The sequence below is a fragment of the Colossoma macropomum genome, unplaced genomic scaffold, assembly GCF_904425465.1.
Source record: "Colossoma macropomum unplaced genomic scaffold, Colossoma_macropomum, whole genome shotgun sequence".
NCBI classification, from domain to species: Eukaryota; Metazoa; Chordata; class Actinopteri; order Characiformes; family Serrasalmidae; genus Colossoma; species Colossoma macropomum.
Window position 1 is genome coordinate 2,731,674 of NW_023494790.1, and position 14,042 is coordinate 2,745,715.

Below are 14,042 nucleotides of genomic sequence, written 5' to 3' on the forward strand. Positions count from 1 at the left end.
CCATTTAGATGAGACACACTTTTCTCCAAGTGTAACCATTTAGATCAGACGCACCCTCCTCCCACTCAGTTCATTTAATTCAGGTGTGCCTTTCTCCAGGTGGAACCATTTAGAGCAAGTCCACCTTCTCCAAATGATTCCATTTAGGTTAGACACACCTTTTTCTAGATCAGACTCCATTAGTTACACCTTTCTCCGGGTGGGACCATTTAGAACAGACATACTTTACTTTACTTTACTTAATGATTTAGATTGGGACACCCTAGATCAGACGCTCATTTCTCCAGAAGGGATCATTTAGATCAGACACACGTTTGTTTAGGTAAAGCCATTTACATCACTTATTTCAGTTGTATAACCTTAAATCAGCACTTCTGTGTATTTAGAGCGAGTTCAGGTGAATCTGGCTTAAAGGCCTTCAGAGCGTGATTGCATTAGAGGAGCAGAGTGAGCATCACTCAAAACGTGTCCAAAGCAGAACCAGAGCAGCAGCAGGACCAGTGAAGGTCCAGTTAAATCAGTGACTATGTGAATGATGAAGGTTCTGTTCCTCATCACTGTTTTTCTGATTTTGAAGGCTTTGACTGACACTGGCTCTCAGAAGTATATGAAGGTAGAAGGTTAGCATGTGTGTGTGTGTGTGTGTGTGTGTGTGTGTGTGTGTCTGTGTGTGTCCAGGTGCATGAGTGTGTGTGTGTGTGTGTGTGTGTGTGTCTGTGTGTGTCCAGGTGCATGAGTGTGTGTGTGTGTTTGTGTAGCTGTGCTCAGGTTATTCAGCATGTCATACTAACGCTGCAGAGATTGTACAGCGCTCTGATTGCCCAATTACATCTTACACTGTTCCTGACAGCTGTGTGTTAGGTGCAGCTTAGCGCTGTGTAATTTATTACAAATTACATTTGCAGTAGGATTACTGTACTTATTACTGCCTGGAAAAGTCTCTCTACTCATTACACTAAAACCCAAAAACATCGGTACCAGCTGGAAACCCGACAGTGCTTTCAGCATTTCATCTTATGCTTTTCCTGCGTTTTGTTTGTCCCCTGATGTTCATTTATGACATAACATTTGTGTGGGGTAAAAAAATCTACATGACCATTTTCCAAACTCTGTATCCCGTAAACCGATTTTTGTTACTGTGCTTTTAAGACTAATGTATGTAAATGAGCTCTGTTCTGATTGGCTGTCATGCATTGTGCCTTGTTCAGAAAGCAGTCAGGGCTGAAACACTCCTTATAACTTCAGTATTAATGGTCAGGGCTAAACCGCTGGTGGATGTATGTAAATTTGGTTTTTCATGACAGTATGAAAACAATGACAGGATCAAACCCGTGTCTGATCTAAATAAAGGCCTGTTTAGATCAGACGCGGGTTATTTGGGACTGTGTGGACTGAAACTAGCAATGAATGAGTTTACATGCGCTTAATAATCTGATAACTACAGAAAATCAGACTGTCTGTAACTGGTTCAGCGTGTTTACATCCTCTTGAGTAATCAGATGATGGGGAATCTCCGGGTCTACATGGCTACATTTACACAGCAGGTAAAAGTGGCCCAAATCCGATCTTTTTCCTCAGATGTGACACAGATGTGTGTCTGTGTGTCAGTGTGAACAGCAAAAAATGCATTGAATCTGACATTTTCAATTCCGATATGAGACGCTTTCATATGTGGTACTGAAATCCGATACGTATCCGATCTGCGGCAATGCGACTCAGTCTGAACAGCCAGATTGGAATTCATGCGACTTTTATGTCAATCCAACTCGACATTCGTCATAATTTTGCACTGCTGAGACTCATAAACATTTAGGCTGATAATTCTGTACCAAAACATTAGAAGAGACTCATCAAGCCGCTCCATGTTTGAAGAGGTTTCAAACGAAACGGCCGAACGTGGCCAGAGGAGACCGAGGCTGCAGTGCCAGAGAACAGTTAAAGGAATCCGAGGACACGAACCAAAGAAGTGGCCGTGGCCGAATAACGTGCCCTTTTTTTACGGTAAACTCAAACACACTGTGGGTGATGAGTCCAGCTGTCAACCACTGGAACTTTATACTCGCTCCTGTGATGCTGGCGAAGACGCAACTGAAAGCTGCAGGAGCGACTGGCGTTCGCTGGCCGTCATGACTGTTTACCCTTGGATGAGCCACGTGAAGCACTGTCCTTTTGCGCATGCGGGTCGGTTTAGGAGCTGATCTGTTCAGACTGATGTCGCATGCAGATCACATTTAAAAGATAATCTGAACAGCCAAACAAAAAATCGGATTTGATGAGAAAATCAGACTTGGGCCACTTTTACTCGCTGTGTAAACGTAGCCCGTGAGTCAGGCATTAATCAGATTTCTGCTTTACAACCAGCCAATAAACTCACAGAAGAAGACGTGACGTAAATGTAATGTTAAACATCATGAGTGGCTTTTTTGGAACATCGAGTCACTTTAGCGGCAAATATGAATGAATTTAAATCCCTCATTTGGTCAAACATATTTGGTTTCAGCGTCGCTCCAAAAGTGCTGTGCTGCGTCTCGCGGGTGTTAAACGCTGCTCGCTGTTTCCGGGGACGGCGCTCTGTTTTCACACATGCTCAGACTGAGAGAAACGAAAGAAATCAGAGTGAGAGTTTACAGCACTGAAAAACCCCTATTACTGAGCTCAAATCCAGCCTCTTTATCAGATTTCTTAATCAGATTTCTAGGCCTTAATTCGTTCTAAGAAATCAGTGTGCTGTTTACACGACTACTTAGGCTGCGCATCACTACACGACTTTTAAAATCTTAACAGATTTCTAAAATAGAGAGCATCACAAACGTAACGTCGTTTTTTTCACAGAATTTCTTGTCTCTTAGGTCGAGAGGGCGCTCAGAGTAGACAACCGGACCTGTTTGGCTGTATTCACATTACCAGGCTGAAGTGGCACAAATCTGATTTTTTGCCCTAATATGACTCAGATCTGATGTTTTCAGGGCTGTGTGACCCGCAAATCTGATCTTTTCAAATCCAACTTGAACCACTTTTATATGTGGTCCTAGATCGGATATCTGATTCGTGGCCATGCGACCTCAATGTGATGCTCAGATCGGAATTCATGTGCTTTCTTCCACTGCGCGTGCGCCATCATTCAGCGTTACCATGGCAACAGTGCCGAACAGCAGTTAAAGCCTGTAAACGGTGGAAAAGCAGCTCATCTCACCTTTTTCTCCTTCGTCTCGCTCTAATAATGAAGCTGAGAGCTGATCAGGGTTAATTATCTTCTCAGCGAAGCTCGTTCTGCTCGTTAGTTTGTGCTGATGATGAACGTGATTCATTCACGTGACGTTACTGAGTAGGATGAGCTCATGAGGGTCATTTCAGGACGCCGGTTCATCACATTAATGACAGATTTGAGTCACCTAAACGAGTGTGAACCATCGTGTCAGAGAGATCGGATTTGAGCAGCGAGGCTTGTAATGTGAATGTAGGCTTTGTGCTTTTAAAGCATAAACTGGGGATTAAAATGTGGCTGAGAAACTCTGATATTACAGTGAGAGGCTGGAGAAATATTTCACTACAAACTGACCACTGAGCTGTAAAGAGAGTGACCTGAGGACTGGATCAACATTATAAACATTATAACCATGATAAACACGATATCACCTCTTATCTGCCTGTTTTATACGCAGCTCCTCTGTCTCCACTCCGCTGTTTATGCTCTTCGCCTGTTTCTCTGCTCTTCCAGATCTCTGATTGGCTCTTTGAATCACTCATTGAGTAAATCTCTGACCTTTTCACACTTGTGAACTTGTGAACATTTTGAGTCGTAAATATTAAACTTGATAATATCGGAGGGTCTCTCATCACTTCAGAGCACTAACACTAACAGATCCGCCATCATTCACTTCTGATCGACCTCCTGACCTGGAAAATCGATTCACATTGTGAAAATTTTTCGCAAGGGCCAAAATGGGGTTAACATTGGGCAAAAAAATTGTGTGGGCCCAGCCTAAATAATCAGATAACTGCAGGCGTCTGATTATGATTGTGTTACTAAGTGCATGTAAACACACTGTGTTAACAAACATCAAACTCTGCCTGAAGGAAAGCAAATCATGGTTTTGCCTCATATGTGCCTTTTGAAATGGTAATATAATTATGTCACACTGTCTTATAGCACTAATTCACACTGTGTTGTGTCACACACTCGTTTTCACTCTCACTCTGCGTGTTAAGGAAGAATGGATGGATTGAATTGGACTGAAATGCAAACTAAAAACACTTTTCCCTGAAAAGCATGGCCCTATTTCTGACTCAGAGATATAAATAATGTGTCTGCTGTGGTTAATGGTCTCCTGTGGTGAGGCCGGGCTTTTGGTCACGCTCCTCTCTCGCTCAGTGGTGACTGTTCTTCAGGATGTTTCACTTTCATGTTTTTTTTCTGACTTTCTGATTTCTCCTCCTTTCTGATGCTTTCGTTTAATTGGCCACCATCGCCTGAAATCCTCAGACCGGATCTCGGCACTGATCTGTCCGGAGCTGGAACTTTATACCCTTGTTTCAGCTGACAGATTAACGAGATGTTGAGGCTGCCGGAGGAAGAACTGGCACGAGTTAGCGTTGATTGAACTCGAGGAAAAGTGTGGCTCCAGGAGGAAATGGAGTCCAATAGGATCAGGAAGTGAACCGGAGAAGAAATGTTCTGATTGTGTGGATTTTGACTGATCTGCGGTTTGATAACGGCACGTTTAGCATGGAGTTTGTTTCCTCTCTGATGTGCGGATTTAACTGATGTGTCCCTCTCTTTTCTTTATTAAACCTCAGGAGATTAAGAAGTTCATCAGTGGAGTCTCGGAGAAAATCAAGAAGACCAGAGACAAGTACGGCATAAACGATAACGGGTCGACAGAGGTAACCGTGTCGCAAACATATTCCCATGCAAAAATATATTCACAATACTAGGCTGGTCCAAAAAATCAGGTTTCTGTTTAGTTACACTGGTGTTTGATTCTTTATTTAGTATTCAGAAATCTTTTTTTTGTCAAGCCTCAAAAATTACAGCCTAAAATGCTTTTTTATCAGCAATGGCGTTTAGATAGGACAGTTATTGCTATGGAAAATATTTAAAATAAATAAAAGTAATGCAAATAAATTAAAGCTGGTTTAGCAAGTGAAATAGACTTGCATTCCTACTAAAATGGAAGCCTATCTGTTCCATCAGTTGGACAACTAGTTGGGTGTTTTTTAGAACAAGTGTTCAGGTACTCATTTGGAAATACCAGTGAGTATTCGAAGCCTGTAAAATGCTGTTTGGGCCAGCCATAGATCTTACATTGTGTATCCAAAAATATCCCCACAGCCCATATAATTCATCAATTCATCTGCTGTAAGGTGCACTCATTGCTGACAAACACAGCTTGGATAAAATCCATAGAAAAGCATTGAGCAATAGAATGGAGTCACCATACCAAACGTAGGCTAGAGGGTTATAAAGCCCCCAGGATTGGGCTGTGGAGCAGTGGAACTGTGATTTCTGGAGTGATGGAGCTCCATCCAGCACCTCCAGGTTGAGTCGGAGTGATCCAGTATGAGATAAATGGCGACAAACTCCCCATTAATACCCTTGATTTTAGAAAAAACACTGCTGTCTACAAACTTTTGGACATACAATGTATATTCCAGTATTTTTTACAGGGTGTGTCAGGAAACTCCCTAACATTCCCATAATGTGTGAAACCAGTGGACGTGTCTATTACCCACAGGTCTAATACATAGTGGTAATGATAAAATGAACTAACTATAACATGTTGCAGTATGTTATGTTCATATGTCCATGTGGCTGTACACATTTACAAAATGCTATATATTATTCTGTGCAGTGTTTCCCCTCATTTTTCAGGCTGGTAGGCCGCTTTGCAGTGTTGTTGTGTGTATGTGGTGTTTTACATCTCCTAGGGGTAAGACGAAACTAAGAGGAAGCGAGACTGCCAGACCAGAACAAAGAGAAATGGCTAAATAATAAATAACAGGGAAAAAACACATCAATTACAGAGTTTTATTTATTATTTATTTATTTATTTATTCATTTATTTAGCGCTCTGTGCTTTAAGTCATTCTTGGCCGGCCAACAGTGATGGTATAAAACATGAGACAAAAGGAAAAGGAGGGAATATAACTTCCCGGAGGCCCAAGGCCCAAAATAACAAACAGAACATCCTAGAAAAAAAATATTAACTAACTAATCTACAAAAAAAAGAGAAAGGAAAATTACAAAAATTCCCCTTGCTACTCTAACCATAAACAAATCCAGCTGGTCAAACGAAAAAGGCAGGCCATCCCTACGTCCCCTTTATTTCAAAAGAACAGAAAAAATGTGTTTTCACTGGCTGACATGTGCCTGTAGGACACAGCTAACACAGCTGGCCTGCCAGTGGAGTGGAGCAAAGCACATCTCAATCAAGCTGTTGACGAGTACTAAGCGCCTTTTATAGCCAGCGCCAACTGGAACAGCCAATCACATGCCGGGAAAGGCGGGACGTCAGTTATGCAGTAACACCAACCTGGCAACACTGGAAGTAACAGGTGCCATAAAGTGCGTTCAGGGCCGCAGTTGTAGTAGTAGCATCATTATGCCAAATTATTTTTGAAATGCACTTCACATGTAAACCCACCAAATTTACTTTCTCTTCACGTTTATTTTTAAGAAGCGCAATTTTTCAATTTATTGTGATTTAGTTTATATAAGAAGTCCTGTGTGACCGACTGCCTTACAGTTTATACTGTTCCCGAGAGCTTTTCACACACATTTATGCAGAAATGTGTGAGACTAGTGTGAATAGTTCCTTCCGAGAATTAGCTTGTTGATATCGCCCTGCTGTATCACATCAAATCAGGTTTTGGCATAATTAACAAACTGTGAGCACTCCGCTAACGGCTATGATGGTGTGGTGACAGTGGTGGTCCCCCTGCTATGGATGCTGTTCCGTTCGCTGAAGTTGGTTAATATTTCTCTATGAAATAATGTCTTAAATAAAATACGCTAAATACGATGATGCTACACAGAGGCTGTCACTGCAGTGGCTAAACAGAACCTAATGATGTAACCTAGTTTGGGTGGACCAGCTTGGCAGGCACAGTCACAATAATGACATTGGGCCTCATTCATGAACCTTCTTCTTTAAACCCACTTACCCAGTTTTCACAAAGACTCTGACATTTCAGCAGTGTTCTCTTATGTGGGGTTTGTTCTCGGGTAAGAACAGAATCTACACACACTCAAGAGCACAAAGGTGAGAACAGTTCTGCACCTTAAGAACACGTCACGAATCTGACGTAGACTTTTTCTTAGGACATTTTTTTCAAGAATGCATTTAAGAACAAACTTAGAAAGATATTGGAGAATGAGGACCAATGTTCTTAAAGTAATGTTTGTAATGCATTTTTAATGCAACGCCTTTTTTGAGGATTTTTGGTATTGAAGCATGTTTATTAATTATAACGTTTCTATTATTGTGGCCACAAACTCGTGATTGTAGCCACAAACCTGAGACCTGAGTGACCGGTGAATTTTTTCTTTTATTTATCCTGCATTGCTGTATCACTCCACCATAACCGGATAAGATGCTTGGAAGCAAATGTTCACCATATCCTAATGTCTGTGTTTCATCCAAGCTGGCCGGACAGGACTCGTATTTGGCCGGGTGGCTCACTCACTCTGTTTAATGGTAGGGGAAGCACTGCTGTGCGTACGTGTGTCTAACAAGCTCTTTGCTGTTGTGTTGCAGCCTAAAGTTCTGTACCAGCTGGACAGGATCACTCCAACTCAGCTGGAGAAATTTCTGGAAACCTGCAGGGACAAATACATGAGGTATTGGGTTTGTGTGTGTTAAATATGCTCCTGTCCCTTAACACTGACACTGCTTCCCTCAGCAACACCTACTGGGGGCTGTACCTACATTTCTCAATGAAAAAAGCGCTATAAAGATAAATCTGTATTGAAATTAATTGAATTTATTTGCATCTGAAAGGCTGACTGAATCCCCAAACACAGCCTTTAGATTATTGTATACCGAAAAAATGTCTTACACCTTGATTGTGTTTTTTCCAGCTCCATAATGTCTGTTATGTAACTAATGTAAAGGAGCTTAATGTAACCATGACATTCTTTGAAGATAAGTGTTGAAGAGGCTGCTACAGTATTATAGCTCACTGCAGAGGAAGCTGACGAGAGAATCCTCAGTGCTAATTCCCAGAACCGTGTCTAGCTCAGGTGTGAGAAAATGATAAGAATTTTGAATGAGACACCACTCGAAAGTCTTAAAGCCTCAACCAGGAGTCGGAGTCACTGGCGAGGCTGTGACACAGAACTGTGAATTAAAATTCTCTTATAGTTCCCATCAAAAGTCTCAGCTTTTTCTCCTCCTTCCCTCCAACGTTCAAAATCCAAATTCTAAGCAGGTTTTATTGGAGGAAAGTAGTATTGCATGTGTAAATAGTTGTGCCAGTGTTGTGCTACCGTCAGCACTCAAACCTTTGACTATGGCTAGAGCTACAGCTGCTTGTGTGCTCTGTTAATAATTGCATAGTAGATCGTAAACGCTTTCAGCACGTTTTCAGGGACTGATGTAGTGTTGATGTTCTGCCGAAGACCACAGCCAATGTTGTAATAAGAAGTTGCTTCTTATTACAACATCTTACACCTGAGCTGGACACTGTTGGCTGGAACTGCTGCGACTCTCCTACTTGGTTGTTGTTATGCATTGTAGAGTAATATGCTGTTTGGTGTAGTTGTAGGTGTTGGAGCTGGGGGTATTGGTAGTGTAGTTGGTGTAGGTATTGGTGGTGTCAGTGTTGGGGACGTAGTTAATGTAGGTGTTGGTAGTGTAGTTGGTGTAGGTATTGGTGGTGTCAGTGTTGGGTATGTAGTTAATGTAAGTGTTGGTAGTGTAGTTGGTGTAGGTATTGGTGGCGTCAGTGTTGGGGACGTAGTTAATGTAGGTGTTGGTAGTGTAGTTGGTGTAGGTATTGGTGGTGTCAGTGTTGGGGACGTAGTTAATGTAGGTGTTGGTAGTGTAGTTGGTGTAGGTATTGGTGGTGTCAGTGTTGGGGACGTAGTTAATGTAGATGTTGGTAGTGTAGTTGGTGTAGGTATTGGTGGTGTCAGTGTTGGGGACGTAGTTAATGTAGGTGTTGGTAGTGTAGTTGGTGTAGGTATTGGTGGTGTCAGTGTTGGGTATGTAGTTAATGTAGGTGTTGGTAGTGTAGTTGGTATAGGTATTGGTGGTGTCAGTGTTGGGTATGTAGTTAATGTAGGTGTTGGTAGTGTAGTTGGTGTAGGTATTGGTGGTGTCAGTGTTGGGTATGTAGTTAATGTAGGTGTTGGTAGTGTAGTTGGTGTAGGTATTGGTGATGTCAGTGTTGGGTATGTAGTTAATGTAAATGTTGGTAGTGTAGTTGGTGTAGGTATTGGTGATGTCAGTGTTGGGGATGTAGTTGGTGTAGCTGTTGGTGGTGTCAGTGTTGGGGACGTAGTTAATGTAGATGTTGGTGTAGGTACTGGTGATGTCAGTGTTGGGGATGTAGTTGGTGTAGCTGTTGGTGGTGTCAGTGTTGGGGACGTAGTTAATGTAGATGTTGGTGTAGGTATTGGTGGTGTCAGTGTTGGGGATGTAGTTGGTATAGCTGTTGGTGGTGTCAGTGTTGGGGATGTAGTTGGTGTAGCTGTTGGTGGTGTCAGTGTTGGGGACGTAGTTAATGTAAGTGTTGGTAGTGTAGTTGGTGTAGGTATTGGTGGTGTCAGTGTTGGGGATGTAGTTAATGTAGGTGTTGGTAGTGTAGTTGGTGTAGGTATTGGTGGTGTCAGTGTTGGGGATGTAGTTAATGTAGGTGTTGGTAGTGTAGTTGGTGTAGGTATTGGTGGTGTCAGTGTTGGGGACGTAGTTAATGTAGGTGTTGGTAGTGTAGTTGGTGTAGGTATTGGTGGTGTCAGTGTTGGGGACGTAGTTAATGTAGGTGTTGGTAGTGTAGTTGGTGTAGGTATTGGTGGTGTCAGTGTTGGGGACGTAGTTAATGTAGGTGTTGGTAGTGTAGTTGGTGTAGGTATTGGTGGTGTCAGTGTTGGGGACGTAGTTAATGTAGGTGTTGGTAGTGTAGTTGGTGTAGGTATTGGTGGTGTCAGTGTTGGGTATGTAGTTAATGTAGGTGTTGGTAGTGTAGTTGGTGTAGGTATTGGTGGTGTCAGTGTTGGGGACGTAGTTAATGTAGGTGTTGGTAGTGTAGTTGGTGTAGGTATTGGTGGTGTCAGTGTTGGGGACGTAGTTAATGTAGATGTTGGTGTAGGTATTGGTGGTGTCAGTGTTGGGTATGTAGGTAATGTAGGTGTTGGTGTAGGTATTGGTGGTGTCAGTGTTGGGTATGTAGGTAATGTAGGTGTTGGGAGTGTTGATGGCACAGCTGGCGTAGCTGTTGTTGTTGGTATAGGTATTGTTGGTGGTATGTTTCTTGTTTTTGTTGGTCTTTGATGTTTGATGTTGGTGTAACAGCTGTTGATTTTGTCTTTGTTGATGTTTTGATGTGTTGTTGTGCTGAACAGGGCCCAGATGGAGCCGGGCTCGGCCGTCGGCGCTCTGTGTGCTCAGAGTATCGGAGAGCCGGGCACTCAGATGACCCTGAAGACGTTCCACTTCGCTGGTGTCGCCTCCATGAACATCACCCTGGGGGTCCCCCGTATCAAGGAGATCATCAACGCATCCAAAAACATCAGGTGAGAGTCTGAACACTTCACCACACAGTGACCTACCTGTTTCATAAAAACTTCTACTTCTGAGAAACTCAGTTGAAGTGCATCAGTGACCAGCTGTGTGGAAACTGTGTTAGACTGATGGCGCCATGCTAAACTAGCTTCATTCGCTCTGGAGAATGTGGCTGTGAGACAATCACATCTCTCCACCTGACCTTAGATTCCCCCAGTCTCTCAGTGAGGGGCTGAACGTTCAGCAACACTTTTGGAGGACATCAGGAAGGTTCTCGCTGAGGTTACCTGCCATTTGGCCACAAAACCAATAACGGAACAATAAAAATAAAGCTAGATACTTATCCACCAAAATGGTCGTATTTCAAGACTAATATATGCAAATGAGTTCCGCTCTCTCTCTCCTCCCCATTCTCTCCCTTTTTCTTTTCGGTCTTCTTTCTCCTTCTCTGCCTCCTTTCTCTTTCTTTTCCAATTTTCATTGCGCTCTCTCTCTTCTCTCTTTTTTCTTTTCTGTATTTATCTGTTTTTCACCATCATTTCTCTTCTGTATCTCTCGCTCTCTGTGCTCTTTCTTTTTCTTTCTGTATCATTCTGCATCTCCTCTTTCTCTCTACTCTTTTATTGTTCTTTTCTGTGTCACTCTCTGTCTCTTTTTCTCTTCTCTCTCATCTATTTTCTCTCTCTCTCCCTCAGTACTCCTATCATCACTGCTCACCTGGATACGGAGAATGATGCTGATTTTGCTCGGCTGGTGAAGGGAAGGATCGAGAAGACGCTCCTGGGAGAGGTACACACACACACACACACACACACACACACACACACACACACACACACACACACACTCTCTCACTCTCTCTCTCTCTCTCTCTCTCTCTCTCTCTCTCTCCAGTCCTTTTATGTCCACAGTTAGGCACTTTGCTGAGTGACGGCACAGAGTTCAGCAGTAATGAGTGCCTGATCATCCGAGGTTCAATATTAATTAATTTATTAATAATCACTCGACTTTCAGCCCTGGAGCACTTTTGATACTGAATATCAGACATACATGTTCTTTCATTTGCTTTTATATGCCAGCACCCCCCACTGCAGGAATACCTAGTCTAATCCAGGGGTGGTCTTTGCACAGTGCAAAAGGTAGGCAGCCCCCTAGAGCCCCTTTGAGCAGAGATATACAGATGTACTGTATAGAGGTGAGCAGTATGGCGAAGTGTCTTGGTTTAGCTGTTTGTTGAGTCTATCTGACAATGTCAGGAGTATCATGGTGGTACCGTTAATGTCGCTAAGCTAAGTCAAAGTAAAGTTTATGAGGTTACTTTATGGCCTGCCACAGCTGAATTTGACAGCTACTGTAAACATTCTGTACAAGACATGAGGCACATAACAGCCTGTCCAGTCTGGGTCAGTGAGGAAATGGCTGGCACAGATTACACTGGAAGCCTAGAGAGCTCAGATACAACGATTACCTCAGTAATTAGTTTTTAGTGATGGTGAGAAATGACCAGATCCCTACGCTGTTCCTGACTACAAATAGATTTCAGATGTGTCCAGCAGTGGCCAGCAGTCACATGGCTAGGTATAAACAATTATCTCATACGGACGCCAAGTGTTGATACAGAGGAACGTCTGCGTGCAAACGGATCCTCAGATGCACATACTTATGTACTTTGTGGTCTTTGGCTGAGGGATGTGATCCCCTCAGGGTATTAAACATTCTCCCACCATCTTCTCTGCGGTTGGTGCAGTTTACTCACAACAGCTGCTTGTCATTGTTGCGTTCTGTCTCCTGGTTGCATGAGCATCTCTGTGGTGTTGCACAGAAACATTTCCATAGAGATTTATGTCTATCTCTAGCTGTTGGAACAAAACCTCTTATCTCCATTTTTTGTTGTTTTTCAGTTTTTGATGTAATTTGAAAATATCTGTTGCCCTTTACATTTTTTGTAAATTTCATGATGAATGGACCAAAAGAAATGACCCACAATGACTGGTTCCATTGACTTACATTAAAAGTAAAGTGTGTTTTTTCCTTCTCCTGTAAATTTACCATTTTGGAGATGTGAGGTTTTGTTCCGACAGCAGTGATATGCACTTATTTATATTTGAATATTTTATATAAGAAAAATGTGTTCGTATAAACCATATGAACTCTTAAGTTGGTGAAAATGTAATATAACCCTGTACAACATTTACAGTCCTATTATTCTAGTGTTCTTCAGTAGAGACTTAATTGTTATTTGTTAAAACCTTTACATTTAGCATCTATAACTATACACGGATCAGACACAACGTTATGACCACCTCCTTGTTTCTACACTCACTGTCCATTTTATCAGCTCCACTTACTATATAGGTGCACTTTGTAGTTCTACAGTTACAGACTGTAGTCCATCTGTTTCTCTGATACTTTGTTAGCCCCCTTTTACCCTGTTCTTCAGTGGTCAGGACCCCCATGGACCCTCACAGAGCAGGTACTATTTGGGTGGTGGGTCATTCTCAGCACTGCAGTAACACTGACGTGGTGGTGGTGTGTTAGTGTGTGCTGCGCTGGTGCGAGTGGATCAGACACAGCAGTGCTGCTGGAGTTTTTAAACACCTCAGTGTCACTGCTGGACTGAGAATAGTCCACCAACCAAAAATATCCAGCCAACAGCGTCCTGTGGGCAGCGTCCTGTGACCACTGATGAAGGACTAGAGGATGACCAACACAAACTGTGCAGCAGCAGACAAGGTGGCTGTCTACAAGGTGGACTGACAAGATAGGAGTGTCTAATAGAGTGGACAGTGAGTGGACACAGTGTTTAAAAACTCCAGCAGCACCACATCAGTGTTACTGCAGTGCTGAGAATGATCCACCACCCAAATAGTACCTGCTCTGTGAGGGTCCATGGGGGTCCTGACCACTGAAGAACAGGGTAAAAGGGGGCTAACAAAGTCTGTAAATTGTGTTGTGCTGACTGAGTTGTATAGTGATGGTATGTTGTGCTGATTGAGTTGTATAGTGATGGTATGTTGTGCTGATTGAGTTGTATAGTGATGGTATGTTCGCTGTACTGATGTGTTTCTGCTCTGTGTGGTCAGATTTCCGAGTATATAGATGAAGTGTTTCTGCCTGATGACTGTTTCATTCTGGTGAAGCTTTCACTGGAGAGGATCCGCCTTCTCAGATTGGAGGTACTGTACACAGATACGTTCATATTCTCTCTCTATCGCTCTCCCTCCCTCTCTCCCTCTCTCTGTGTGTCTAACAGCTGTAGTCTGTTATTAACCTGTCTGAATGGCTTTATTTCGCTGCAGCTGCTCCTGTTTTACACCG

The 14,042-nt window shown here is 42.7% G+C and overlaps 1 protein-coding gene across 2 annotated transcripts in view; it reads left to right on the plus strand.

Moving 5' to 3' along the window:
* polr3a (polymerase (RNA) III (DNA directed) polypeptide A) overlaps nt 1-14,042 on the plus strand; it is a 71,385-nt gene that overhangs the window by 47,465 nt on the left and 9,878 nt on the right. Inside the window, exons 22-27 of one of the 2 annotated variants that reach the window (XM_036571921.1) lie at nt 578-613; nt 4,798-4,884; nt 7,758-7,840; nt 10,565-10,735; nt 11,420-11,513; nt 13,808-13,900. In XM_036571921.1, coding sequence (XP_036427814.1) covers nt 578-613; nt 4,798-4,884; nt 7,758-7,840; nt 10,565-10,735; nt 11,420-11,513; nt 13,808-13,900 — 564 coding nt within the window. The remainder of the gene's footprint in view (nt 1-577; nt 614-4,797; nt 4,885-7,757; nt 7,841-10,564; nt 10,736-11,419; nt 11,514-13,807; nt 13,901-14,042) is intronic. The other variant, XM_036571922.1, reaches the window with a different exon arrangement.